The sequence below is a fragment of the Cygnus atratus genome, chromosome 3 (genome assembly GCF_013377495.2).
Source record: "Cygnus atratus isolate AKBS03 ecotype Queensland, Australia chromosome 3, CAtr_DNAZoo_HiC_assembly, whole genome shotgun sequence".
NCBI classification, from domain to species: domain Eukaryota; kingdom Metazoa; phylum Chordata; class Aves; order Anseriformes; family Anatidae; genus Cygnus; species Cygnus atratus.
This window is the reverse complement of record NC_066364.1, coordinates 80,023,393-80,049,606: the sequence shown is the minus strand read 5'-3', so window position 1 is coordinate 80,049,606 and position 26,214 is coordinate 80,023,393. Positions and strand designations below refer to the sequence as shown.

General features: G+C 39.3%; 1 protein-coding gene across 2 annotated transcripts in view; it reads left to right on the top strand.

Moving 5' to 3' along the window:
• The window catches only part of NID1 (nidogen 1), a 42,982-nt gene extending 17,006 nt beyond the window's left edge, over positions 1-25,976 (top strand). The window contains exons 11-20 of one of the 2 annotated variants that reach the window (XM_035558128.2): positions 1,688-1,831; positions 2,590-2,712; positions 9,184-9,408; positions 10,018-10,190; positions 12,171-12,297; positions 17,292-17,463; positions 19,421-19,578; positions 20,991-21,114; positions 22,224-22,336; positions 23,906-25,749. In XM_035558128.2, the coding sequence (XP_035414021.1) occupies positions 1,688-1,831; positions 2,590-2,712; positions 9,184-9,408; positions 10,018-10,190; positions 12,171-12,297; positions 17,292-17,463; positions 19,421-19,578; positions 20,991-21,114; positions 22,224-22,336; positions 23,906-24,027 (1,481 nt within the window). In that variant the 3' untranslated portion in view covers positions 24,028-25,749. Of the gene's footprint in view, positions 1-1,687; positions 1,832-2,589; positions 2,713-9,183; positions 9,409-10,017; positions 10,191-12,170; positions 12,298-17,291; positions 17,464-19,420; positions 19,579-20,990; positions 21,115-22,223; positions 22,337-23,905 lie in introns of both variants that reach the window. The other variant, XM_035558137.2, reaches the window with a different exon arrangement.
• Positions 25,977-26,214: the final 238 nt, after the last annotated feature.

Genomic DNA, 26,214 nt, shown 5'->3' with positions numbered 1-26,214 from the left:
TCCCTTTCTTGCAGAACAGTTGGAAAAAGGCAACTTTTTCCACAACACAGGAAAGGATGGGGTCAGATATGGAAGCACAGCTTTATATTCTTTCCATTATAACCACCACTACCCTTTAGTCACCTTGACCTGAAAGAGGATGTTCTTCTCTCCAGCCGTGGCCTTGCTGGTTTCACTCTACCACTTTTCCATGAAATTGATGTGTCATGCTTGTAACAAGTGCCAAGTGGCTCCTTACCCAGCTTGAAGGACTTCAGCATGATCCCTTCCTTCAATCGAAAAGAAACTTTGCATCCATAAGATGCAGGGGGCAGAAGATCATCTGTAGTTTCCCAACAGAGTGAAAGTAAATGCCATGGTAATCTTGTTCCCCTGTCTATGGGTTTACAGCCTGTGAACAACCTGAACCTCAGAAAATGCAACAGCTACCCTCTTTGTGCTTGTGTGGCTTGCTCTGGGCTACCCACTCTGCCTCAGCTTTTCTGGAATTGCAGCTTTTTCATACCAGCTGTGTGACTCACCAAACAGCTTAAGGAGAGTTTTAAGTGAATCCTGTCTTCCTATTAGCCCACTGAGGGAGGACTGCGGGACTCCCTAGAAATTCCAGCTCTAAAACTTAAGCATTTAAAATGCTTAATTCTAAATAGATTACTTCATCAAGCAGAACAGGTAGAAATTATTCTAACAGTGGTGTCATCTCCTCCAGAGAAATGAAGAAAATGCCTGTTTTCAGATCTGGCTTTGATGGTATATTTTAGTGTTTTTCCCTGCCGGTACTGTGGTAGTTTCCATCTGTGTACTGCGATGAAAGGAGCATTGTGGAGTCTGGTGTTGGTCCCCTGTAAGCTCCTAGGAAGAACTACATAAAGAAAGCCTCAGTGGACTCTGTTACAGCAGCTGGAAGTCTGTTCCTAGATGTGCACACTGCGAACTTGTGTACTTCACATATATAAATGTATACAACATTTTTGTAGTATTTTGCCTCTTTCTTTTTTAAATACCTTGGTTTCTTTTCTTCCTCTTCGACATAAGAGAGAGCTGCTGAAACTCTGCCTTACCTGGAATATATTTGTATAAAAAGCAGTGTAGTGCCTTCAGAGTCATGGCTGCTGACGTTGAGAAAGCTGTGGAAAGCTGCAGGACTGGTCCCAGCTGCCACAGTTGGTCAAAATCTCTCCAATAGTTGACAAATGTGTTTATCCCTTATTAAATGAGTCACGGCTCCTATCCGTAGCCAAGTGATGACAGCCCTGGGTCAGTGCTAGGTTAGTGTAGCAGGATATCTAATAATTCCCAGCGCAGTGAACTGGCTACTCAGCTAACATGTGAGGTGCCTTTGTGAGATGCCTTACATTTCTTCAGTGAGGACTTCAGTTTATAAACAAAACTGGCATGGATATTAGGATCTATGGCTGTGGTAGCCTTTCTCCCCTGCTCTAAATCAACAAGCATTATGAGGTGCTAGAAGACAGTAAGTCGCTTATGAAACACTAATAAGGTTTAACATCAGCGAAAGGGAAGGTCTTGGGGGGAAAACAACAACAGCCCCCAAAGCAAAACATAGTTTCCTTGTTTCCTTTCTCTTCTCTGTGCTTTCACAGCTGTTCTCTGTCTACAAATGTATTACAAGCTTCAGCTTTGTGGAGGAAAATTCAAACTTTCACTCTCTTGTACATCTAACCTGCAGCTGTTGAATATGCCGTAAACCACTGTCAGACAGGCACACATGGTTGTGACATTCCTCAGCGTGCTCAGTGTGTGTACACTGGTGGCTCTGCCTACATCTGCACGTGCCTCCCTGGCTTCTCTGGAGACGGGCGTGCCTGTGAGGGTGGGTAGTACCATTTGTTGTGTTTTCTTACGCTTTATTGCACAACTTGGCTGGTCACTGCAATCTCCTATAGTTGCTTCCGATTTAAAATAGGAAAGTTTGTAGTTTGAGTCCTGCCGGCAAGCACTGAAAGCTCTTGTTCTTTTTTCCCTGCACTTTTGAATTCACTCTTCAATATTTGTGCTACAGAAAGTCTGAGGTGAGGTAGCCACAATTTTTGCGGCAGCTGCAGTTAGGAGATGAGATCCTCATCTGCTGGAATTGTTTGAACTGTATTGGTTTATGTTACTAAGAGGGAATCACATAGTGCTCAGAATTCAGAATCTGCAAAAATGTTATGTTGTGTTTCATGTCAATCGGAGGGTAGTGGGAGGGCAGCCTTACCTAAAAACGTCTTGTAAACCTTGCAGGCCAAATCCTACCTCTCTTGCTTTGTTTTTAAGTCTTTTTTTGAGAAACATGGAGAAAGAAACATATTAAATACCGTGTGAATTAACAGTGCCAGTTACCCATCAGAGTAGCGTGGTAGAGGGAAGGCAGAGGTAGAGGTAGAGGGAAGGCAGAATCAAAAATACATGCATGCTTTTTTCCTCTTTGCATTTCTGTATTCTTCCAAAGGTCTGTAATTCTAGTCGTATGTCCTAAAATAGAAGCCTGAAACTAATAAGCCAGATTTGCACTTTAATTCCTCACTCTGACTTGTAAGCTATCTTCCATCATGAGGTATGTTTATCTAAGACTGGTCTTTTATTTTACAGATACAGACGAATGTCAACAGGGCCGCTGTCATCCTGATGCTTTCTGCTACAACACTCCTGGGTCCTTCAGCTGCCAGTGTAAGGCAGGTTATCATGGGGATGGTTTCCAGTGTGTATTAGGAGGTAAAATTTTACAGTTCTTGAAAGTTGGACCGGGAATATAATTGGAAAACTGGAGGTTATATGATAGTTTGACTTCTCTGTAGAACAAATTGTCTCACCGGGGACTTTGTTCTTTCTCAAGTCTCTCAGGTTCTGAATTGCATCAGGTTTGTGCCAAAGTCTGTATCTTGACTATTATCACTTTTCCTGCTCAGTATCCTGTTTTAGGTTTTGTTTGTCTAGCCCAAGCAGTTCTCAGCCCAAAGATGATGCTATCTTTAGAAGTTGCCTTATGTGATGGTTTGACAACAGATTGATTTTGTTTTGCATATGCAGTAGTCATGTATCGTAAAACATGGAACTGTTGGTAATGTAAACTAAATGCAGCATTACAGGAGAAAAGTGAAGGATGAGACGAATGTATCTGCAATTCACTGAGATCTAGATACCTACATTCCAAGTATAGCCAGTGAGAATCCAGAAAGACTAACTCCAGTTTCTAGATCTCTTAGATGTTTCTGTACTTACCCAGTTTGTTCTCTATTTAGCAGAAAGTTCTTTATCCTTCCACACTTCTGTTCTTGCATTGTGGTTTGGGTCTCGAAGTATATAACTCCTGATCTTGTAGGCATGCTAAAATATATATATTTAGTAAGGAACCATAAGGCACAAAGTAGCATTGTTAGAGTTACTTTAATTCAAAAGCATGACAAACCTAGGTAATAGCACTTGTGTTTTGTACAGCCTTGAATGCTTTCATCCAGGAAATACATAAAACCTACCATCTGAGTACATTTGAACTCACTTCCCCTGCTTCTGAGATTCTTGCTGTTGGGCTACAGACCACCCTGCACCTCTCCATAGACTAAAAGTCAAAATGTGCAGCCAAGAGTAAAAAGGGCACGTAGCCAAAGGGAAAAGAAACAAAAAGCAGTATGACTGAGGAAGGAGAAGCTGTCTTTATAAACCAGCTTCTGCACTGTGTCTTAATGTCCAAAGTATTTGATGATTCAAAGTTGTTTTTTTTTTTTTTTTAAATGATTGATGTGCTCCCTTAAAAGTGCTTGTCTGCATGACACAATGTCACTGTCTGATGTGTTGCTGAAACTTAATTTTTTCCTTTTGCTACTGTCTTCCCTAATTTGAAGTTCTGACGTTTTTGCATGGTACGATGCTAATACCTCAAAACAAAAAGGCAAAGGGTAACTTATATAGGAGAGGCATAAAAAATCACAAGGTGATTTCTGGTTTTAGATCATATTTGCATGGCTTCATCATGCACTCAACAGCACGTACTATGTCAAACCATCCAATGTCTGTAGACTTCCCTATCATAGGTAAATTGTAGGAGCTTTTGCAGTGTTCAGTTCTGAAGCTCAAGCTTTTGCAACTGTATGTGAGTCTTCCAGTATTATTTTCAACGTACTTTTCATGCATGAATGTCCATGCATATTTTTCTTTTAGTGCCAGATGAATGTAGAACTACTCAGTGTTTCTGACCTATGTTAAAATATTTAGCAACGAACCTGCTGATAAAAGCAGGATTTTTACTCCTAGAGAAGAAACTTGTGAGTAGCTCGAAGCAAAATCAAACCTTAGAGCTTCCAGTTTTCCAAGAACAATTGCAGAGGCAGAAATACTGCGTTCATGTCTGGCACATTCCCCTTTGTAGCTCAGGCCGGTGATTTTGGGTGGTGAGGCCCTGGAACAAGCTGCCCAGGGAAGCTGCAGATGCCCCGTTCCTGGAAGTGCTCAAGGCCAGGCTGGATGGGGCTTTGGGCAACCTGATCTGGTGGGAGGTGTCCCTGCCCCTGGCAGGGTGGATGGAATTAGATGGTCTTTAATGTCCGTTCCAACCGAGGCATATTTAATTTCTTCTGAGTGTATATGATAGCATACTTGAGTTGTTGTTTTTTTGTTTGTTTTGGGAAAAACACCTTTTCACAGTGTGTCTACTAAACTGCTAAGTACAGACTAGTATTTTGTAGTAACTTAATATTGTTATTACTACTTATCCTGGATGCTTCGTGATTTTTCCACACTCAACACAAATGTAGCTTGAATGGGGATATCTCAAAGTCAGGGCTTTAATGGTAACAAAAAAGTGTTTTGGAGAGTTTAGTTGTGTCTACTGTTCTAGTGGGTGGGGATCGGCCAGGTTTTGTTAATTGGTTAATATGGTTTTTGTTCGTTTTTGTTTTTTTTTTATGTGGTTTTGTACTACCAGTAGAAGACGTGCTTTAGAAACACTTGCATCAATTGGTTCTGCTCACGAAATTCTTTAAGCAGGAGTAAAAAAAAAAAAAAACAACCAACGAAAAAAAAACACAAACAAACAAACAAAAAACACCAAACCCACCCTCCCCCCAACTTTATAGATAAGAAGTCTCACTTTTGCTGAACCCTGACTAAGGGGCGGAGCATCTGTGTTGCCTTGCTGGCCTGCAGCAATGGGAGTGTTGATAACAAAGTTAGCTACTCCTCCCTTCTTTGAAAGTTAATAGAACAATAGCTGCCCCTGGGATGTCACTTATTGCTAAAGCTTTAGTGCTTTTAAAATGGATATATCCGGCTGCTAATCACTGCCAGTAGTTAGAATCAAAATACTTTCTGAAGCCTAGCAAAAAGCAGCTTAGTTTACTTTAGCACCCAATTTGTAAAGTAAGTTGCTTCAGGATGGAGATTGCAGAAGAGAGTCCATTGTATTCAGATGTTATTAGAGAGCCTTTCTTCCCTTTTTACCCACTAAGGTTTTGATCTCGTTAGCCTCAGTCAAGTCACTGAAGTCTTTCCTGGTTGTTAACAGCATGGAAAGTTTCATTCGTCCAAATGCTCTGTTCTTTTTCCCGTCCTTTTCTGAACAACGTGCACAATTGCTTGCTTGTGTGGTGTCTTCATTATTTCGTGGAGCATGCAGTTGAATCTTACCACTGGGAACAGCAACTCTTGTAGCAAGCAGGCTTAACAAGTGAGATGGATTTGAGTTGTACGTGAGTGGATGTGGTAGGAGTAAACCAGCAGGTTAATGAAAGAGTTAACGATGCTGGAATGCCCCGCTGCTCACAGCTATTAAGAATGTCTGCACTTCATTATTTCCTCACGCTTCATTTTTCCATTTCAAAAACCAGATGTCTGAGTGTTTCTACCCCTGCAGACCCCAGACACTGTTTACTAAACAGACACAAGTCTAGATTATTGGACAGGGGGTCTGACCATTAAGAGCCATTCAGTGGTCCTCTGCATACCATCTGTTTCACACAAGAAATGCACTTACAGGGCAGCACTGGAAGTGAAGGATTGCAATGCAAAGTGAATGGACAAAGGGAAGTGTGTTTTTGTTTTTCCTCTTCCTTTTCTGGCAATGTCTGAGAACAGCAGTTAAAAGTGCCAGCATAACTCTTTGTGATATGTGGGGAATAAAGTGATCCACATAAGAAATAAACAAGTACTCTTTGGTTGCATACTGGTCACAGTTTTAAATCACTTTTCTGTCTTTAGCTTGTGAATGAAAACCTGTTTGAGTAGTTATATCAGATCTTGAAAATTTTCTGAATGTGAATTGAATTTAATATAGTATACCAGACTGTAATCCCTCCTACAAAGTGGAAGAGAAGAAGAACCATACATCCCTGTTTCTCATGCTGTTTTCTCGGCCTCCATCTTTTTTGAAAAAGTCCATAAATTATCTTCTGCAGTGCCGCCACAAGATCTTTCCTTTATAACCAAAAGAGACTTTGAATATTTGCATATGCATTTTTTTTTTTTGGCTTATGTTGGGAAACTGTAGGTGTATGTTTTTCATCTGGTCCACTTTCAGTATCTGTGCTATTTCCAGTTCATTTTTTCAAGTTCTGTGGTATTCTTCAGTGATTCTTAAATTCTGTGTTGCTAGTGGTAGTTGATAAAACAACTGGAAAAAAATGCCGAGAACATTAAATTGCAATTTTATTTTTCTGAGAAAGGGTATTCATTTAGCTTGAGTTCAGGATGCACCCTTTCACGTATCTAGTCTGACTTCTGTGTGCTGTGGTCCATGGAGCATCACTTCTTCAGCAGCCTTTCTACTCTGTTCTCACTACATTCTTACTACAGCCTCTCTCCTCAGAGCTCCCCTCTGTATGCTGCTTCAATTTTTCACTATCCTTTTGAACTCTGGGTACCAGAGTTGGACCCACTATTCCTTGAATCATGTTATTAATCCCATGTAGAGTAATAACTTTGCTTTCTTAAGCCATCTTTTATTTTCTTAAGCACTCTGAGTAAAAAGTATGACTATGTAAGCACTATGAGTAGATTATCCCAACCAGCTGGCACGTCTGGATCTTTAGAAAGAATAAATCATATACTCTGAAATCATATACTCTGCCTTCTAGAAACAAGATTCTGATTTTGGAAACTAATTTGGTTGACTAATCTCTTCCCTTTGGTGGGGCTAATTGCATAACCAAGGCGTTTGTGAGATTGGTTTTGATCATTCCAATATGAGCACTCTTCAAAGCTTCCTTAAGTATTCCTGTATAAATTCTGTAGATTTAAATGTGAGCATTGTTTTTGAAATTTGAGCAGGCATTGGTATTTCATGTTCCCAATAACTCCAGTATATTTTATGTGTAACAGTTGGGTCCAAGCTGGGGGTACGTACGCTCCTTTGTATACTTTATATTTGTTAACTCCTTTTCATAAAATTATTATTTTTTAAAAATTAACAGACTAGATTAATATGTTTGAGTTTCTCTAATTCTGGGAGTTTGGGACAGGAAGGAAAACTGACCAGCTTCTACATTAGCTTTTGTATCCCACTGAGGAGGAGCTAATAGTGTCTCAAAGGATGGCACGAATGCATTGCAGAACAGAAGCAGGGAGGGTCAGTTTACCAATACCCTGTATTCCCCCTGCTTTCTCTCATGAAGATGCGTGTAACTAGATTAAAAAAAAACAAAAGTGATAAAACTATCCTACTGGAATCAACATTTCTTTTACCTGCATGGTATTTTGAGTACTATAAACAAAATTTGAGATAATGGAGTTTTTCCTTCAGTGTTTGACTTCGTAGGTTGACTCAAGGCCCTTCACCACCCACACTAAAGCTGAGGCCAAATATTTTATTTGCTTGGACTGAGCTGTTCTCCAGACATTTGTATTGCTTTAATTGTGTCCAGGTGCATGAAACTTCTCCAAAGCTTTTGCTTGCATAACTGGTTTAAATAATAATAATAAAAATATCCCCCCCCCCTTTATTTTTTGATATCTGTGTGACTGTTACACCATGATAGTCTGTAGGCACATGGGATTAGATTCTAGTTTATCTGGGCTGGGTCTAGGCTGTCCACCAGGCAATGTAAAAACAAGGAAGTGTAATATTCAACCTCTTCATCAGACAGACTGTGGTAAGTATTTCTAGCTGTCTGTAGACAGCTCCTCGGAAGGAGGAAGATACTCCCTGGAATTAGAAGTCTTTCCCATTGTGCAGGACTCCTTTATGAGTCTCAAGTGTAAGGTAAAAGTGACCCAGATTTCTTTGTGCAGAGAAGGAAGAATGTTATTTTTATGGCATTCTCTTAATTTCACTATGCTCTTTCATATCTGAAAGGATATGTTGATCTAGATGACATTCCCTATTGCACGACAGAGAGATTTATTTTTCAGTCCAGACTGCTTTGTAAACTTGAAAACAAAAGAAATGAATCCCTTTATCTCCTGATAAACTGGAAAGTTAGTCTTCTTCTGTAACCTCTGTAGCAATACATAAGCATTTGGTGTGGCCACTGTGTATCACATGTTTATCTGTATGCATAGTAGTATTCCTGTTTTCAGTATAGCCTCACTTCCATGCTTTACCAGGCACTGGGCAAACTGTTCCTGCAATTCCTCTTGTAGGTCTAAAATATCAAATGAGGGCTCAAACGTGATGCCAGAGCTTTAAAAAGCTATTATGCATCAGAGCAAAGAGTTGACTTGCTTCCTAGGCTCCATAGAGAACTCAGCATCTGCCTTGTGTCCTGATTTTCTCTTATGCCTCTGAAGGGAAATTCAACTTCTAGCATTACAAAAAAAAATACTTCACCCACTGTATGGTCTGGCTAATTACTCATATTTTAAGGCCCATGGGTATTTGCCAAATAAGTAGACTTTGGGGGGTCCCAAGTCGGACAGAATGTTCTTGCTAATGTGCTTCTAGGAGAAAAACAGAAGCTGGAAAACATTGTCTGTGACCTTTCGATGTAGGAAGCTGCAGGGGAGCTCCTTGTTCTGTTTTATATTACCCAGTGAAAGATATTTGAAATGATGTGAAGTTAAGGCAAACGTGTTAAATTTACGTAGGACAGACTTTCTGAAGGTGCGCTGAAGGTATATGCCTTTAAAGTTTGTAATAATGTTCCTCCAGTGGTGAGAATACTCGTGTTTTAAGTCATCAATGCATAGTAACTGTTAGTTTAACAGAGTTATTAGTTAAAACAGAAATATTCACCAGTCTGTTTTTTTTTTTCACAGGAGTGGAAAAGACCAGATGTCAGCATGAGCAAGAAGTAGCTCTTGCAAGCGGAGGCGCCTTCTTCCAAAGAGAGATGAGAGTGGCTCAGTTCGTTCCTCAGTGTGATGAGCATGGCAATTACCTGCCCACTCAGTGCCATTCCAACACTGGTTATTGCTGGTGTGTGGATAGGGATGGAAATGAGATTGATGGCACCAGAAGTGGCCCAGGAGTTCAACCACCATGTAAGTGGCTGAAGCACTTGTCTTTTGTGTGTCTCTCTGCTGAAGTGCACCGTCTCCAAATATGGGGCCCCTGACATATGGCACTGACTTGGAGCAGTGCAGACTCCTGTTGTCCCAGGCCCTTTGACAACTCTAGCGTATGCTTTTCCTTCAGCCAGGGCATCTGGACAACTGTGGTGTGCCTCTGATTAAGAAGATGGTTTTCTGATTTCTTTTGTGCCTTGAAACTGTGAGAGGCCTCTACAGTTTCTGCCCTCAGGGAGCTGTGGCAGCTATGAATGTGTGGTAACTGGTTGTTGTTTCAGGAAATGAAAGATGTTCCTTCTTACGTCTTCCTCACTTAACTGCAAAATAAGATTTTGAACATTTGATGGAACAAGCAATTACAGAGTTGAACATGAAATGACCTTTTATGTCAATTGCTCCTTCTCAGTCAGCCAAGGGAAAAAAATGAGAAGCTCTCCGCATCAGATTATGGTTATTAGTGTCTACTTATAGGGCTGTTTCCTTCTAAGAAGCCTGGCTGTAATTCTATCTGCAAATAACAAGAGGCCTTGTTATGCCGTACAAGCTCATTTTTTTCCATCTGTTTCTTTCTTTATGAACAAGGTCTGAGCACAGCTGCTCCTCCTGTTGCTATTGGGCCCTCTGTTCGACCAGACACGATACCTCTGCCTCCAGGAACACACTTGCTCTTTGCCCAAAGTGGGAAAATTGAGCATGTTCCACTAGAGGGAAACAATATGAAGAAAAACGGTGCAAAAGCACTCTTGCATATTCCAGTAAGTAACCTACTATAAAATTCCATGTGTCTTGGAAAAGCTGCAGCAAAGATCAAAGTGAATGTTTGTCTTTTATGTCATTTGATAATTGAAGTTCCAAATTCAATTTTTATTCTTCATTAGAATTTCAGTAACCTGTCACTTTGTCACTGAAAATTCTTGACCTGACTACTCAGAAAAACCGAGCTATAGAAAAAAATATTTGTCTTTAAAGAATAGATCATAAGATAAAAATCTAATATTTGTGATCTTATGTGTTTCCAACAGCTCATGATATAAACACTCCTACCCTTACACTTTCATTGGCTTTCTATTCATTTCTGGCTGTGGTATAAAAAATGCAGGAGATCTACAAAAGCAGTATATGGAGTTTTCCTCTTACGCCCTCAAAATTTTGTCATAAGTCTTAATCTCTTCATGTTCTCAGTCAGTTCTCAGCATTCTTGGCTACAGATATATAGATTTTTTTTCTTGTTTCCTTTTCCATGTGCAGCCCCAGTGGGTGGTAAATCCTTTTCCCACACTTCTTACTACCATCTTGAGAATCATTTTTGCTTGAAAATGAATCCCTGATGCTGAGAATGCATGTCACAGGTGATGGAAAAGATACACAAACTCTTTCCACTTTAAATTTCATCACATTCATTTATTTTGCCTGAAGCTTGGGATTTCTGTTTTCATTCTAGTATTAGTGTATTTATAAAAGATAACAACACCAGGTAGCATGCTGGCCTAATAGATGAGATACTGACTAAATTACCCAGATTCAGTTAAGTACACAGTACCACAAACTGTGCTGTGATGTAACGGCAAAATCAAGCTTTTGTCTCTTGTCCAAAGCACTGTTGCAGCAATGCTTTAAAGAAAATACTGTGGGTAGTTAAGCTGATACAGAGAAACAATTCTGAATCCTTGTCAGCTAGTCTCATTACTTACTGGGTCTAGCTTAAATGGAGTAATTAGAACCATCATCAGGAAAGAGCTTCCAAAAGACAAGATACAACTCTTCATTAAAACTTCAGTTAAACTCTCAATTTCTGCACGCAGTATTGTCTTTGTTTTGTGCTATCTCAGTGTTGTGTATTTGGGAAGCGACAGTGTGTAGACATTTAGACTGTTTAGTACCCTACAGCAATAATGTAGGCTCAAAAATAAGTCCATCTCTGTTCTAATGCATGTTCTTGGACCATCTTTGTAAGAAGTTGCTGATCCTTTTCATTTTCCATCCGATGAATGAGAATCTTAAGTTACAAATAAAAAAGAAATTGACTCAGAAATCCATACAAAATTAGTGTTTTACCCAGAAAATGCCATCCATTTGTTTGGAGAAAAGAGTTTCCACTCTGAACTCAAACTTCAGCCCTATCTTTTCTTGCCCAGAAAATTGCTTCCTTGTCCCTGAGCATATTTATTCCAACAGAATGATTGATTTATATTTCATTCAACTATTTTTTATTTTAAGAACTCACTTTGCTATAACTTTATGTCAATTAATGCTATGTAAGTAAGTGCTAAAACGCAGCCATTGTGCATGGATTAATGAATATACAGAACAGCAGTCAGATTTGATAGTCATTGTTCTGTCCTTGAAGGGAAAGGATGAGAGGGGAAAAAAGCAGATGAGGAATAACAAAGTAAGATATTATCATGAATTTTCTTTAAATGGATATGCAGAAGAAATTATAGAAGTAAGACCAACAGGTCAGTATTAATATCTACAGTGCTTCATTGGAGTAAGAGAACAGTGAATGGTGACTGCTAGTTAGAAGGAACTTGCAACTAAAAGTATTATTCTAAGCTACGCTATGATGACTACCCATACTGTCCTTTTTCTGCCTGTCTTCTCCATCTCTCACCTCTTCCCAAGAATTTTGTTTTTTCAGGCTTGAGACTTTGACCTGCTGGCAAATACTTTTGTTGTCGTTGTTGTCATTTGTTTTGTTTAGCATAAGCTGACCTAATTTGCTTGTTGAACAACAGGACAAAGTTATTATTGGAGTTGCTTATGATTGCATGGACAAGATGGTTTATTGGACAGACATCAGTGGCCCTTCGATCAGCAGAGCTAGCCTGCATGGTGGGGAGCCAACAACCATCATCAAAACAGGTAACAGGACTAAGTTCTTTGTCTTGCTACCTCCTAGTAATGGTATCAGAGACACGAGTTTAATAATCTATAATTCCCAGTTGTTGCCTGAGCTGTAGCATCGCAAGTGAGTGCTATTTTGATAAACAATAACCACAAAGCCTGGTTAATGTAAAATGAAAAAAAAAATTAATTTCCTGTGCAGTAGCACTTCAATGCCTTTCCACTACTGAGATAAGTGAGAAATCTGATCTCTTTATATAAACTAATTTTAAGTCCAGAAGTGCAGAAGAGCAGGCTGGAACATATGGGTAGACTAAGCTCAGATTGCTGTAAATAGAGACATTATTCATGCTTACAATGATGCAATGCCTACAAGATGTAAATACATGAAGAAGGAAAAAGCATAAATAAACATGATGTTAACAGTTGATTTAGGGTTTTGCTGGTTTTAACACAGGGTAGTCATGCCTTATATATCTATGAAAGCTTTTCAACAGTCAGTGGTTGTGCAAATAAAGGCGATTCAGTAAGTATAATGTAGCTGGATTTTCAAAATCCTTTGTGAAGTTCTTTGCAAAGAATAGGCTTGCTGGGGGAACTGAGGGATGGTTCTCTGCTGGACTGAGAACTTCTTATTGAATGAGTAAAAGATAGTAACAAGGGTAGCAGTAAATGGCTGGTGCTTATGATGGAACTGGGTTATCATTAAAACCTAGGGCATGTGCTGGGGCCAATCCCTGTTGTTTAATGCATTTGTGATTTGAAATGGAGGATGATGGATTGTCAGCTTTCTGTTGAATGACTAATGGACACAATCAAAACTAAAGCTGACTGAAGAGTTGCAGAAAGATCTCATATTTTGGTATGCTCACATTGAATACTATCTGTGGGTGTCACTGATTTTGTTCTGGCAAGCAAGGTAGGTAATCTTTTGACTGGCTGAGATTTGGTTTTCTTTAGGCATTTTCTCTCCTTCACTCTGCCTGTCAGTTGTCTGTTGTGCTGGGGAATAACAGGTGAGCAGGGAGGCTGAAGAGGAAAACCCCTGCTCTCTGTTCATGGGCTTGGGGATTGAACAGCTGAAAGGTGGCTAGAAACTGTTTCAGCTGCGAATTTCCTTGTCTCCCAGTTAAGTTGTGAAGTAAGAACGAGTAAAACTAGTCTCATTCAGTTCTCACCCTTGGAGCTGCTTGAGGCTTCAAGAATTGGGCTAGAGGGTAATGTGGGGTTGGTGCTTTTAAACATTATGTCCTGTTCTTCTATTTTTTCCCCCAGGTCTCTGTTGCTCAATGCAGTTTGTGTTTGTTTTCATTAGAAGAGTAAGTGTAAGCCTGCCCATCTACAATATGAAAACTTTTCTTAAAAAAAAAAAAAAAAAAAAAGGTTAAGGGAAAGGACAGGTTTAGGGACCCCCCCCCCCCCCCCCCCCCCCCCCCAAAAAAAAAAAAAAAGGAAAAATAGCTAGCGGCACTTTTTGCATGCGCGTATCCTCAGGATTGTAGAACACCTGTGAAGTCAAGTCACTGGAGCAGGTGGCCCTTGCTTTTGATCCTTTTCAACTGTTGTCACTAAAATTTAGGAAAATGACTTAGCAAAATGATCAACCAGTTTTAAAACTTTACAATAATCTTGCTTTGGTTTTCTGTGTCTGTTTAAGTATCTCTACCTGGAGTATGTGCTTCAGAATAGCCAGTTCGCTGGGGCTCCATTCAGGCCCTCAGGGGCAGTGGAGAGGGGGGAGCAGCTGGGATCTTGCCATTGTCCTGGGAAGGGATAAGGGAGGGCTTAAAGCCATCTCTAACCGCAGTAGCAACTATGGTATTTCTGTACAACTTGATGGCTGAGGTATTTGTAGGACTTATTTTTCATCCTAACACATTCAATCTAAAAGGGATTCTGACCCGTAGTGCAAGCATGTGCTTGTATAAATACAGATAAATATAAATACAGATTCAGTGGGGCAAGGATTCCCCTATTCAAGTATTCCACTATTCAAGTATTTCCTCAGATTCTGCACTTTTTAAAAGGGAGGGAAATTGCTACTGCTAAAGATTTTGTATAGATTTAAATTGGTCTCTCTAATGCTAGAGTGGTCTCTCTAATGCTAGAGTGTGTGCATGCATTAAAAGTCTTACAGTGTGTACAGTATTTTAGGAAGATTAGTGAAGACTTTCAACTCAATTTTATTATTTTAAGTAATTCAAGGTGCTTACAATGTAATGATGCCATGTGGAAACTTCTTTTTTTTGATCTGGTACAAAAAGTATTGTGTGTGTAAAGACATCTCGTGATTCCTGTTGTCCCCATAGGATGTGTGTGGCATTCCTGAAGAGATGTTGAGCACTGCTGCTCTTTACTTTCTGTGTGAAATGTTGACTGGTTTGATAAGGAATCAGAACAATATAAGGCTGAATATTCAGTATTTGAGTATCTCTATGCTGTCCAAAACTGAAATTTTAAAATTTCAGGAAATGGGAAAAATGCCTCACTCTCGGAAAACTCATGAGAGTCTTGTCATAAACTATTTTTTTGTTTTGTTTTGATATTTGTCTTTTTCCTCAGGAGAGCTACAGCTGCTTGCTGCATTCTTCTGTTCATGTGTATTTTTGTGGAATGCACTTTTTTTATTATTATTTTTTAAGTTCTTGCGATCCAAGTTGAGTTGCTTTGCAGAAGCATGTTTTATTGTGATGCTCCATCCAGTTCTCATCTATTCCTGCAGCTGTATAGCCTTTGGAGGCTTTCTGAGCTCTGCAGCTGTGTAGGCAGGTCAGGAAGCAGAGCTTCCCTCTTTGTAGTAATTGCCTAAATTATATCAGCTGTATGTGTCTAAGTCTGTCTGTTTCCCAGGGGTAGAGCCTGTGACTGTATCAGGCCCGATGACAATGTAGCAGGAACACATTTGTGCCTCTTGAAAGACTATATCTTAATTAATCTTTTCCAGCTTTTCAGCAATGAATATACATCCAAAATGATGTGTTCAGGTTAAGTTTAATCCACTCTGATGAGAGAGTAGATGCTGTTTAGTCTGCCGTGCAACTGTTATTCACAGCAAAGTTGTATCTCTGTCTGGTGTTCTGGACCAAATGCCTTTTCTCCAGAAAGGCAGTTTGTGTTGCGATCTGTTTGTTTAATGGCTATCAGCAAATAAACCTGAGAATTAACAGAAGGCTAGCTTGCCACATACCCTCATTCCTGTACATTCAAATGATGTGTGGATCTGCATTTGAAAAAAATCTATGACAGATGGCTGGTATGAAGGGCCACTGCCTATTCTGGGGAGTGATCACATGCAATTCTTTATTTCTTTTGGAAGTGAAATCGGAATAAAATTGAATTTTACCTGTCTTTGGCTTCACTACATCCTGCACAACCTGCCTACTCTATTTCAATGAACCTTGAAGAGTGTAAGGCAGCTTTTCAGCAGTGGCTGAATTAAACTTCCAAGTGCCATATATTTATTCTGCATCCTTCATGTGAGTTAGAAATTACTAATGCTAAAGCAGTAGGTCATTATCTGTTGTTTCCTGTTGCTTTTGGAACAACTAACTGTCCAAGAAAATCTGTGCACATACAGTTCTAAAACATGTTCCAGAAAGGGTTGCTGTGCAAAAACAAAGAAGTGGATTTAAATTCCATCAGTTAGCTAATATCATTATCTCTAGTCCTTTGAGCTTGGTTATCTTTATGTATTGCATTTGCTAAACTTTGTATAAAATCCAGTTCTCAGAGGAGTGCAACATCCGCTAGTACCAAAGAGGGGGCAATATTAAAAGTTATAAAATCTGTTCTAGATCCTGACTTGCTAAGGAGGGTAGAATAAGTTGTATTCTAGCCCAGTGTAACGGATGACATGAAGCATGAGTGTCTTAACAATTCAGGCTATCTGTGCTGTAACCCTGCCTGAAATACAGGTGTAATCCATGGCTTTTATAAAGGAGGTGCTCACAAGAAGGGAAACATGGGCCGGGGGAGGTTTGGGGAAAATGCTGTCAAGCTGGGAATTGCCTCACTCTGCTTTAATCCAAGTCAAACTGCTTTACTTGTTCCTGTGTAAGTGCCAAGGAAAAGCCAAAGCTCAAAGGTGTGAGGATGGGAAAGGAAACACCAACGCTTGGAGAGTGAAGGGGACCTTGCTGGAGGTGGGAAGGAAGGTCTTTGAGAAGGCAGGAACCTACTCTAAAAGGTGTAGAGCTCTAGGTTGTAAAATGTTTCTGTTTACTGCTTATCAATGGTCTTGCTTGTTTCGTCAAACCATTTGCTTCATTAGGCCTTGCTAACGCAAATACTCTTTTCTTGCCCTCCTAACAGTCCTCAAGTCTTGGTATAGAGCTTGTTGTTCCCCTGCACAGGGGGCTAAGGCGTTAAACCTGACCTGTAAAACACCACAGGGTGTTGAAACCCGACTGTCCTGAAAAGGAGGCTGACTGGCAAGACTGTTACGTTAGACAGCAGTTTCGGCTAGCTAGCACTTGGGCACCTTGGTAGTGATCAGAGGGGTGTGCAGCTCTCATGGTGTAACCTAGCTGCATTAGCTATTGTATTAACCTAGTAAATCAACACCCAGAGGGTGCAAGAAATGAAGAACTGGGGAAGCTGCTGCCTAGCTGTTATGCTATTTTGCCATCCCTGCACCAATGAGGCACTGCAGTGCCCCAGCCGCTTACAGATCCGTTGCATTTCAGGGCAACGTTCTTAAAAATCCAAGTCATCTTTGTTGTGTTTATTGGCACTGCGTTTGCTGTCTTTCTCTGATTACAGATAGATCTTTTATTTATATATTGGACACATCTCCAAGGGCTCTATGTGTTTATAAAAGTTCTGTGTATTTAAACTTCATAAGGCAAAATTCATATTCCTCTTCCAAATGATGTGAAGTGGCTTTTGTTGGACCACAGCCAGAAAACTGAAAGAAAACTTCTCTTTTAAGAGCTGCGAATGCTTATGAGGCCGATGTTGTGTATTGGTACAAGATATAATGTCTAGGCATGATTTTTTCTGTTCTCTTGCAGACTTGGGAAGCCCTGAGGGGATAGCTGTAGATCATCTGGGTCGCAACATCTTCTGGACTGACTCCCAACTCGATAGAATAGAAGTGGCTAGGCTGGATGGGCGCCAGCGTCGCATCCTTTTTGACACTGGCCTGGTGAACCCCAGAGCAATTGTTGTGGATCCTGTGAGAGGGTACAGATGCCTTTTCAAAATATACATGCAAAGCTTGGTTTTATAGAATAGATTTATGCATTTATTTATTTAACAGTAGTGTATACTCTGTGTCCATGTATTAGGCTGTCTGTAGACAATAACAGGACTGTGGTTCCTTAAAACAATGAACAAAAATGGAACAACCCACTCATGTCCTGTGCCTGAGTAGTAGGCTTGAAATAAAACTTCTAAAATGCCCGCTAGGTAATACCATGATATTTTGATGAGAGATTTGTCCAATACTTGTTTGTACCTTGCTTTCAGTACATTGTTTGCAGGATGACAAGCACTGCCCTTATCTAAAATATCTTTTTTTGTAAGATTACTGGACTAGAGTACTAGATGAATCAATTTGATATTTTAATTTCCATCATGACAACCATGTGTTCCTTCTTTGAAAACTTGTAGAGTGTCATTATTTTCATTATGTCATCATTTTCACTTCTGTCAGTTTGAGAGGTCCTATAAGGCTTTTATTTGAAGAAGCAGATAACCTCATATTTTAAAAAGAGAGCAGTCACAGAAATAGCTAAGTGAGGTATTAGTAGACAAGTGTAAATGTTTTCAGGCTACGGTTTCAGTCTGTAAAAATGGTACTGTATGTACTTTTATGTAGTCTTTAATCTGTTGACATTTTTTTAACCCATGAATATTTGAAGAAACATAGGGAAAATTAAAACTACTAATGCTGGATGCCTATTGATTAATGTCTGACCTTGCCTGCTATTTTTGTGGTGCAACTTTCTGTAACGTGGCTGCTACTGAGAAGAGAATTCAGTCAAAAAACTCAGAAGCTTAGAAGCAAAGAAACTTTCATTTCAGTCATGAATTGCTGCAAAGCTGTACTAAATGTTTGCTTAATTGATATAATAGCCATTTGAAATGCTCTTACATGACAATTCATTTATGAACAAATGTAGCATATTGCTCAGGGGGAGGTTTTGGAAGAGCATCCTCGTTCCGGATGTTTGCAAACAATGTTTGTAGTGAGAAAGAATGCATATGGCACTTAAAAAACTGGGTGACAAAAATTAAATGGAAAAGTAATAACATTGACTTCTTGCATTCACGTAACATAAAATAAACATTTCCTATATGTCACATAATTGTGGGATGAAAACATCCGTGCATGTGCATCAAGTGACAGCAGAGTAAGGAAAAAGAAACGCACTTCATAGTGTGAGGGAAGGGGAGAGGCACAAGCATAATGAGACTGAGGGGAGACCTGTTCCATGCAGAAACCCCCGATAGCATAGGGCTCTGGGATCTGGCTTCTGTCTCATAGCAGATTTTGTTAGGTGGGTTTAGGGATAAAAAAAACAAAGGTGCTTGCATTGAGGGACCGTCTAAATTCTCAGACCCAGAAAGTATATTCAAGGAAAAAAAAACACTGCTAACCAATGACCATTAATAATAAAGTATAAGTGAATTTACGGTCTTCTCTGGGGTTCTCCTCTGACCATAGTGTGCTCTGATCACTTCCATTGCATACTGCTTAGTATGCTGACAAGAAAAATGTAATTTTGAATGAATTCCACAAATGCGTGCCAAATGCTGCTGCTGTTTAACCTGAGCAGATGTGATGGCTGGTGAGGAGGAGTGTTAGGGATGTATGTTTTGACCAGTCCACAGAGCTGTTGCAGTAGAGGTGGCTTTGCCTGGCATCTTGCACATAACCTAAACAATATAGAAAAAGCATTTCTCCTTGTGTGTGTGCTTGTCTTTCTTAGTTTTTAATGGAAGTATAACATTTGATATATCTTTTCAAAAAAACTATTCTTTTGTTGCTTCCATATCCAAGGGCAGTGTGGTCCTTCCTATGGATTTAACTAATCTGGGGATGATGGTGTTATTTCTGTGTTCTTGTTTTCCTTGATTACAACAATCCTTTGAGATCAGTCACTGTTTTAATTTTTGCCTTTTTCTTCCTCTTAAGAAACTTGTACTGGACTGACTGGAACAGAGAAGCTCCTAAAATTGAAACCTCATACATGGATGGCACAAACAGAAGAATACTCGTTAAGGATGATCTGGGATTACCAAATGGGCTGACATTTGATCCTTATTCCTCAATGCTGTGTTGGGTAGATGCAGGTAAATAGGTGTTGAAATCTATCTTCATAATAGTAGTATAATAATTGTCCAATCCTGAAAGGATGCCCAGCCAATTAATGCTTATAGCTCTTTGGGCTGTCTTAGATTTCATACCTTGCTTTTTGGCTTTAATAATCTCACTGTACTTGTTCATATGACCACTGTTGAGTTCACATTAGAGACTGTAAGCTGAAAGACTTTAATTCTGACCAGAAGATTTTCCAGGGATGCAGCAGGTTTATATCTGTGTGTCTTGCATGTGGCTTTATGTTTAGATAGTATTTAGGCCTTTGGGGAAGTTTTGTTTTCATAGATAATAGTTTAAGACCAGGAAAGAACACTGATCTGTCTAATCTACAGAACATCACCTTGGCATTATTGTTCTAAGCCCTGTAACCTGTTGGAAGGTAAAGCCTGGCTTATATTTGACTGAAGCAACCCTTGAAAAAGCAATTAATACTGTATTTAGAGATCAAGAGATGAAATTCTGTCATTGACACATTGCTGGTTTCCTGCCAGTGTCTTACCTGTTTTAAAAAAAAAAAAAAAAAAAAAAGCATGCTTTTAATCCTCATTTCAGCTGTTCTTTTTTGCTATCCTGCTGTCTTTCCCACTGTAGATTCTGCCAGAGATCTCTTCCTATGGATGTCCTTTTATACTTCAAGTCACCTTTCAAGTTACTGATAAATTAAAAAGATCAAGCTCTCTCTTTCACTGTAAGAGACTTTCTCCAGCCTTCATATGTTTCTCCTTGTGCTGTCTTTCTTTTTTCCTCTCTCCTTCTTTTGTTCTCAGATTAGTCTCTTATCCCTTTTTCTCTTAATTTTGAAACCCACTACTTAAGAAAAATCTATGGCTGTTTACGTTCTCTAGCCTGTTTCCGAGGTGTGTAGTAGACTTAGAGCTAGACCTTTTAACACCCTTTTTGCATCGATAAGTTGGATGTTCCTCCTGCAGTATTGTCTTCATGGCCCAACCCATCAAGCTTTTTGGGAACGTGTTTACCAAACTCAACTTGAAAAATGCTTTCCAGAGGAGGTGGAACCTGGCTAGTGGCTGAAGGATCCCTCCAGAATGGAGGAGACCTTCTGTCAGCTTCTACCCCAGCCTGAGGATGCTGGTTTCTGTACCAAGAGTTTCAACATGTCAGCAAAGTCATAGCTGTACTGGATGTTTGTGTTCCAGTAAGTTAGGTGCTGTGCTAATTACATTAGCACTAGAGTACTTTGCCATCCAGTCTTTGGCACGTGTGGCAATTTGGCATGGGAAGGGCTTTGTCTAAGCAGCAGACTGAAAGACTTCCAGGAAGTTTTATTCTGTTTATGCTTGCATGCTTACGCTTACCCTTTATCCCCTCTGAGAGCTCTCTTGGTCTTGTTTTTGAATAAACTGAATTGTTTCACTACATGCAGGTACAAAGAAACTGGAATGCATGAACCCTAATCAGTTTGGTCGACGAAAGATTGTTGAAGGAATTCAGTATCCTTTTAGTGTTACAAGCTATGGGAAGAATTTATACTACACAGACTGGCGCAGGTATGTTATCTGCTAAAGAAATTATGGAATGCTTTATTCTGTTCTCCTGTCTCATAGGAACTGAAGTATTTGCTGCGTTTCTCGTGTGTGACCTCACACATTTCTTTTTTTCTTTGATTTCTCCTGGCAATAGCTGTTGCAGGGTGGAGTGAATCTGCAGAGTTGATGTATTGATGTTGCCGGTTAACCGAGTTTTCTTTTCTTCAGCATATTGGTTTGTCCTCTAAGAAAATGCTTTTAGCACTGAACACTTTTGGGAGAGGAGTGGGAGTTAACATGTTTTCCTTATGGCTGTACTTGCTGCATTGTAGAGGGCAGAAATTAGTCACTCGAGGCCTTCTATGCTCAATGTTATCTGACTGTTCAACCAGAAATAAGAAGACACTTGTACTGTCTTGGTGGCACTCTTTGTTGCAAGTGAACTAAAACATTGAAAAATGATTGAGACTTTAGAGTTTATATATTTAAAATATGCGTGCTGGATGTTTTTCTGGAAATACATAGTATTTTCTTTTGAGGTAAATGGTTATGTGGGCTTATCTTCAAAATTGTATACAACTGATTCCATCAATTGCAGCAAGAAGAGCTATTAATGTGCATAATTATTTCTAAGCTAGAACCGAATAGCTGGGAAATGCTATTCTGGGTACATAAGAAACTGTGTTGCAGTTCTGTCCTCTGAGTGCTCTCTTGTTTCTAGGAAAAAAAATTACTTATGACCAGCTGTATTCCTTTCAGATAAAATGCTTCATCTGAAACACAACATTGTCCGTAATCATTATGTGTAGTATCTATGTAGTCTATGTCACAGAACATTTTGGAGGGGCAGAATATGCAATGTGTCAAAACTACTACCAGATGTGTTCCTGTAGAGGGACATCTGTGTTGGAAGTACCTCCAATAATAAATAGTAAGCTCCTTTTGCTACCTAGCGTGAGGGCTGTGATGTACTTGAGTTGTCCATGAAAGTTGAGGTCTTGCTGGATTTTTTATTCTGGCATCACTTCCTATTAGTCAAAATAAAACACTTCGAGATTTCTTTCTTTTTTTTTTTTGATTTGTTTTGTTTTTCCCTGTACTTACACATTACTTTCTCTTGTATGTGGCAGGGATGCTGTTGTAGCAGTGGATCGCATGGTTTCGATAGAAAATGATAACTTCCAGCCTCACAAGCGCTCCCGTCTCTATGGAATCACTACAGCCTTTGCTCAGTGCCCAGGAGGTAATCCTCATTTTTCTTCCAGATGTGCAACACCTTAGCCTGTAAATGAGCTTAGTAGCAGCTCCTGCTGAAAGGCTTCCAACTGATATAGATGGTTATTTAAATCTAGTTATTGCTTAGATTTGTGTCTTTGAATTACTAAAAAGCACATACGTATGTGTTGTTTTTATAGAAGCAGTTATTGTGGTTGCTATATCAAACCAGAACAGGGAGAGAAGGGGCCTGTTCTTTCCTTTATGGAAGGACAGGTGTATGATCAAGATGAAAATCTGACATGGCAAAAGCTGCTATCTTGTCATCATCTAAATTGAATGCTATATTTGTAGTTAGAGCTTATTTACGTTTTTAAAAAAACTTTGAACTATAGAACATAAACTTTGAACTATAGAAACATCATGGTCTTTCGTCCTTGATTGGTGATTTTAAAATGAGAATGTTCAGAAAACAGCAGGTGGTAGAGTGGGTGGACTGGTCTTTCTGTTCTGTTGAATGTTAAGTTTTTCAGCTACTTTATTGAAAAAACCCTTGTGAAGGTGGGAAGAGAGGAAGTTGATAACCTTGAAATAACCATTTGTTCTTCAGGAAGCAATACCACAGTTCAGTTATGTTCTTCTTATCAAATCACAGTTAGGAGATGAGTTCACTCTTTTATGATTACGATGTGGCTAGAATTACAGGAGTTGTGGTATTTTAACTTCAGGCCTAAAAAAAATCTTAAGATAGTTTCCACTCAAATTACTCAACATGTATAGTAAAAATATAACTTAATCGCATGCATGGCTTAGAGCGTTAAAAAATGCGTATAAATATCGTAACTAAGAAACCAGTTATTTTATTAGTACTAGTTAATACCATTAATCACTTGGTTGACTAGTTAATTATTAACTAGTGGTTAACTATTAACAAGTTAATAGTTCCATAGTGATAGGCACTGTATAGCAAAATAACACTGTGTGCACTAACTAAACGCGTATAATGTTAGTAACCTTGGCATCATTTCTGTCTCATCATAGGTCGATTTCAAGTGTTTTTCCTCCTTCTCTGACTGATACCTTTGCCCTCAAAATCCACTGCTTGTAGATCTCTTTCGTTTTACCCTCAACATTAATGCATTCCTCCCCATACCCCCAATATTATTTTGTTTTCATGAATCATTCCTCAATGTTTTTGTAATGGGTGCTCTCCAGGAATGACATCCTGTAGCCTTGTAGATTTGGTCCTCATGTGTTGCGTTTCCCGTTTCCTCACTCAGCCTCTCTTCATTCTAATGTCTGTGACCACTCGGCCAACTTATGAAGTACATTTCAGAAACAGACTATTTTTTTCCATGTTGCCTCTCCTGCTCTGTCCTTATATCTGGACCTTTCTTTGAGGGGAATATCTGAAGCTAACACAGGGGATATGATGAATTCCATCTCCCCAAAGCATAGTTTTGTTTCACTCTGTCTCATTCTGATTTTGTTTCTCCAGTGCAGTCACAAAATCTACACTTTTTCTGTACACGTGTTTTGGATTTTTTGTGGGTTTGTTTTTGCTGTTCTTCAACATTTTACATCTCTTCTCTTTCAGGACACAATTACTGCTCAGTGAATAATGGTGGTTGTACTCACCTCTGCCTGGCTACCCCAGGAGGCCGTACTTGCCGCTGCCCTGACAACACAGTTGGAGTGGATTGCATAGAAAGAAACTGAGTATTAAAACAAGCTTTCCAGTGGCAGGCACTTTCTGGGAATGTGCTGTAAACAATTCACTTCTATAAATACAATCAGGCCCTAAAGATAAATGCTGCGTGCTGCTGACAGCAAGCAACAATGCATGTATGCAGACACACAGGCAATGACTGTTGTAGCAGTTAGGCAAGACAGAGCTAGCCAGCTTGGGTCCAACTGTATCTTATTCCCTGTAATACTACCTTCATGCTTTTAAATTTAAACATGGAGGCCTTAGTTGCACCTGTGCTAGGCTAGGAGGAAGTGTGTCCTGACAAAATTGAAGTACTGAATATAGAATGGAGTAAAGGATGGTGGGATTCTGAGACTGGGTTGTACCTCGAAGCATGCAGCAGTTATCTGCACAGTGGTATGGTGTGCTTAGCCCTTCACATGTGTGATCACATACGTGACTGGGCTGTATCTTTAGCAGAGAAGCAGCCAGAGGTTCCCAAGGATGAATAGATGTGGATGGGAACACCCAGTAATATCACAGATATAATGCCTAACTCCATTCATTCCCGCTACTAGTCTTTACACTTTCAAAACTTGAATCTAAATTTTTGATTCTTGTGTTGCAGAAATACTTTATCCACATGCTGTAAGGGTAGTTCTCACTAACCTCGTGATCCCTTTCCACAGCATGTAATTCTTGATAGATAGTCAGCACTGCTTAGTGGATGTATTTGAAGTTTTTGCTGATTTTCAGAGATTTATTTTAATTCTGTCTGATGTGGATTCTGGAGTAGTTTCCTAAAATCCACTAAACAAACTTTAGACATAGATCTCAATTGCTGATAGTTCATCAAAGAATGGATGTTGATTCATTTGGAGATGTCTGTTTTTTTTAAAGAGAGAAAGTCATATTTGTTTCCTGAGAAGTTTAAAAATAATATTTCTATGTTTGATTCTATAAGCCTGAGAATGATCTTAGAACTTCATCATAGCTATCTTTCTTCTTAAGCTAGCCACATCATGCCTTGTCATAGGTGATGAGAAACATGAGAGTTAAAAATCTCATTTCCAGAAAGGTCAGCTGTGTCTTGGTGCTTAAAAGACAAAAGGTGGTGATGCCCCATTTGTGTGCCAGTGTTCAGTAATAGCAAAAAGGTATGTTGAAAGTCTAAGCAAAATTGTAGCATGTTTTCAACATCACAAATGAGTTTGGAGATAGGAGGCAAAATCAAAATTCATATTCTTAATGTCAAAGTATCAGTACAAAGCCAAGAGTGAAGTTTATCTTCTACAGTTTGTGTTGGGAAGGAAGCTTACGTGCAAGCCTACTTCTATCAGCACACATTTCACAACAATGTGGTCTGAGCAGTAAGCTATTAACACCCCAGTTTCCCCACTCCCTCTTCAGGCACTACAGTTAAGCTTCCTAGAGAGCCAATTAAGCTTCATACAGAGCCACAGTCTTAACTATGGCATCTTCCTCTTTAATTGTATATTTATCATAAAAATAGCAATGTAAACATTTTAAAGATGTTTTTGTATAACTTTTTATAACTTTTAAATCATTTTACTCATACACTTAATCAGGAATGTCTTACTGTAAATATCAAAAATGTGTTGAAATGAAGGTGCTTGATAATTCTTTCTCCAGAATTGTTCACATATCTGGTGAAATATTAAAGTTTACACTCTGTACAGATATCTACAGTACAGTCAATAAAAATGTGTTTTTTTTTTAATTTTCTGTTTAAAAAAAAAAAGTCCTGCCTGCAGAAGGAATATGGTACGTGGTGTCTCAAATCTCTTCCTATAGATTTCTGGGTTTTAACTAGCTCTCATATCTGTTGATGATGCAACCGTATAGGGGAGAAAGTGCTGTTGGAGATTTTGTATTTTAAAGCCAATAGGATACTTTTATGTAAAACAAATGGGAGAGCACTAAAAGAACATACAATTTCCTCTGTTTTGTGACTTGGATGACACAGACTTTTTACTGGTTGTTAACTTGTGTTCAACTTTGTTGGGTAAACATAATTCAGTTACACCATATGTCAGTCTTCTGCACTGGTGGAAATGCAGGGCAGGGAGTAGAGGAAGTGAGGGCCAGAATTTATCCCTCTTTTCAAATGTGCCCTGGGTGCAGAGTTTGAGAATGATGGGGGTGCTTTGTTGCTGCAGGTTGTGTGTGTGTGTGTGTGTGTGGCTACGGGTGTG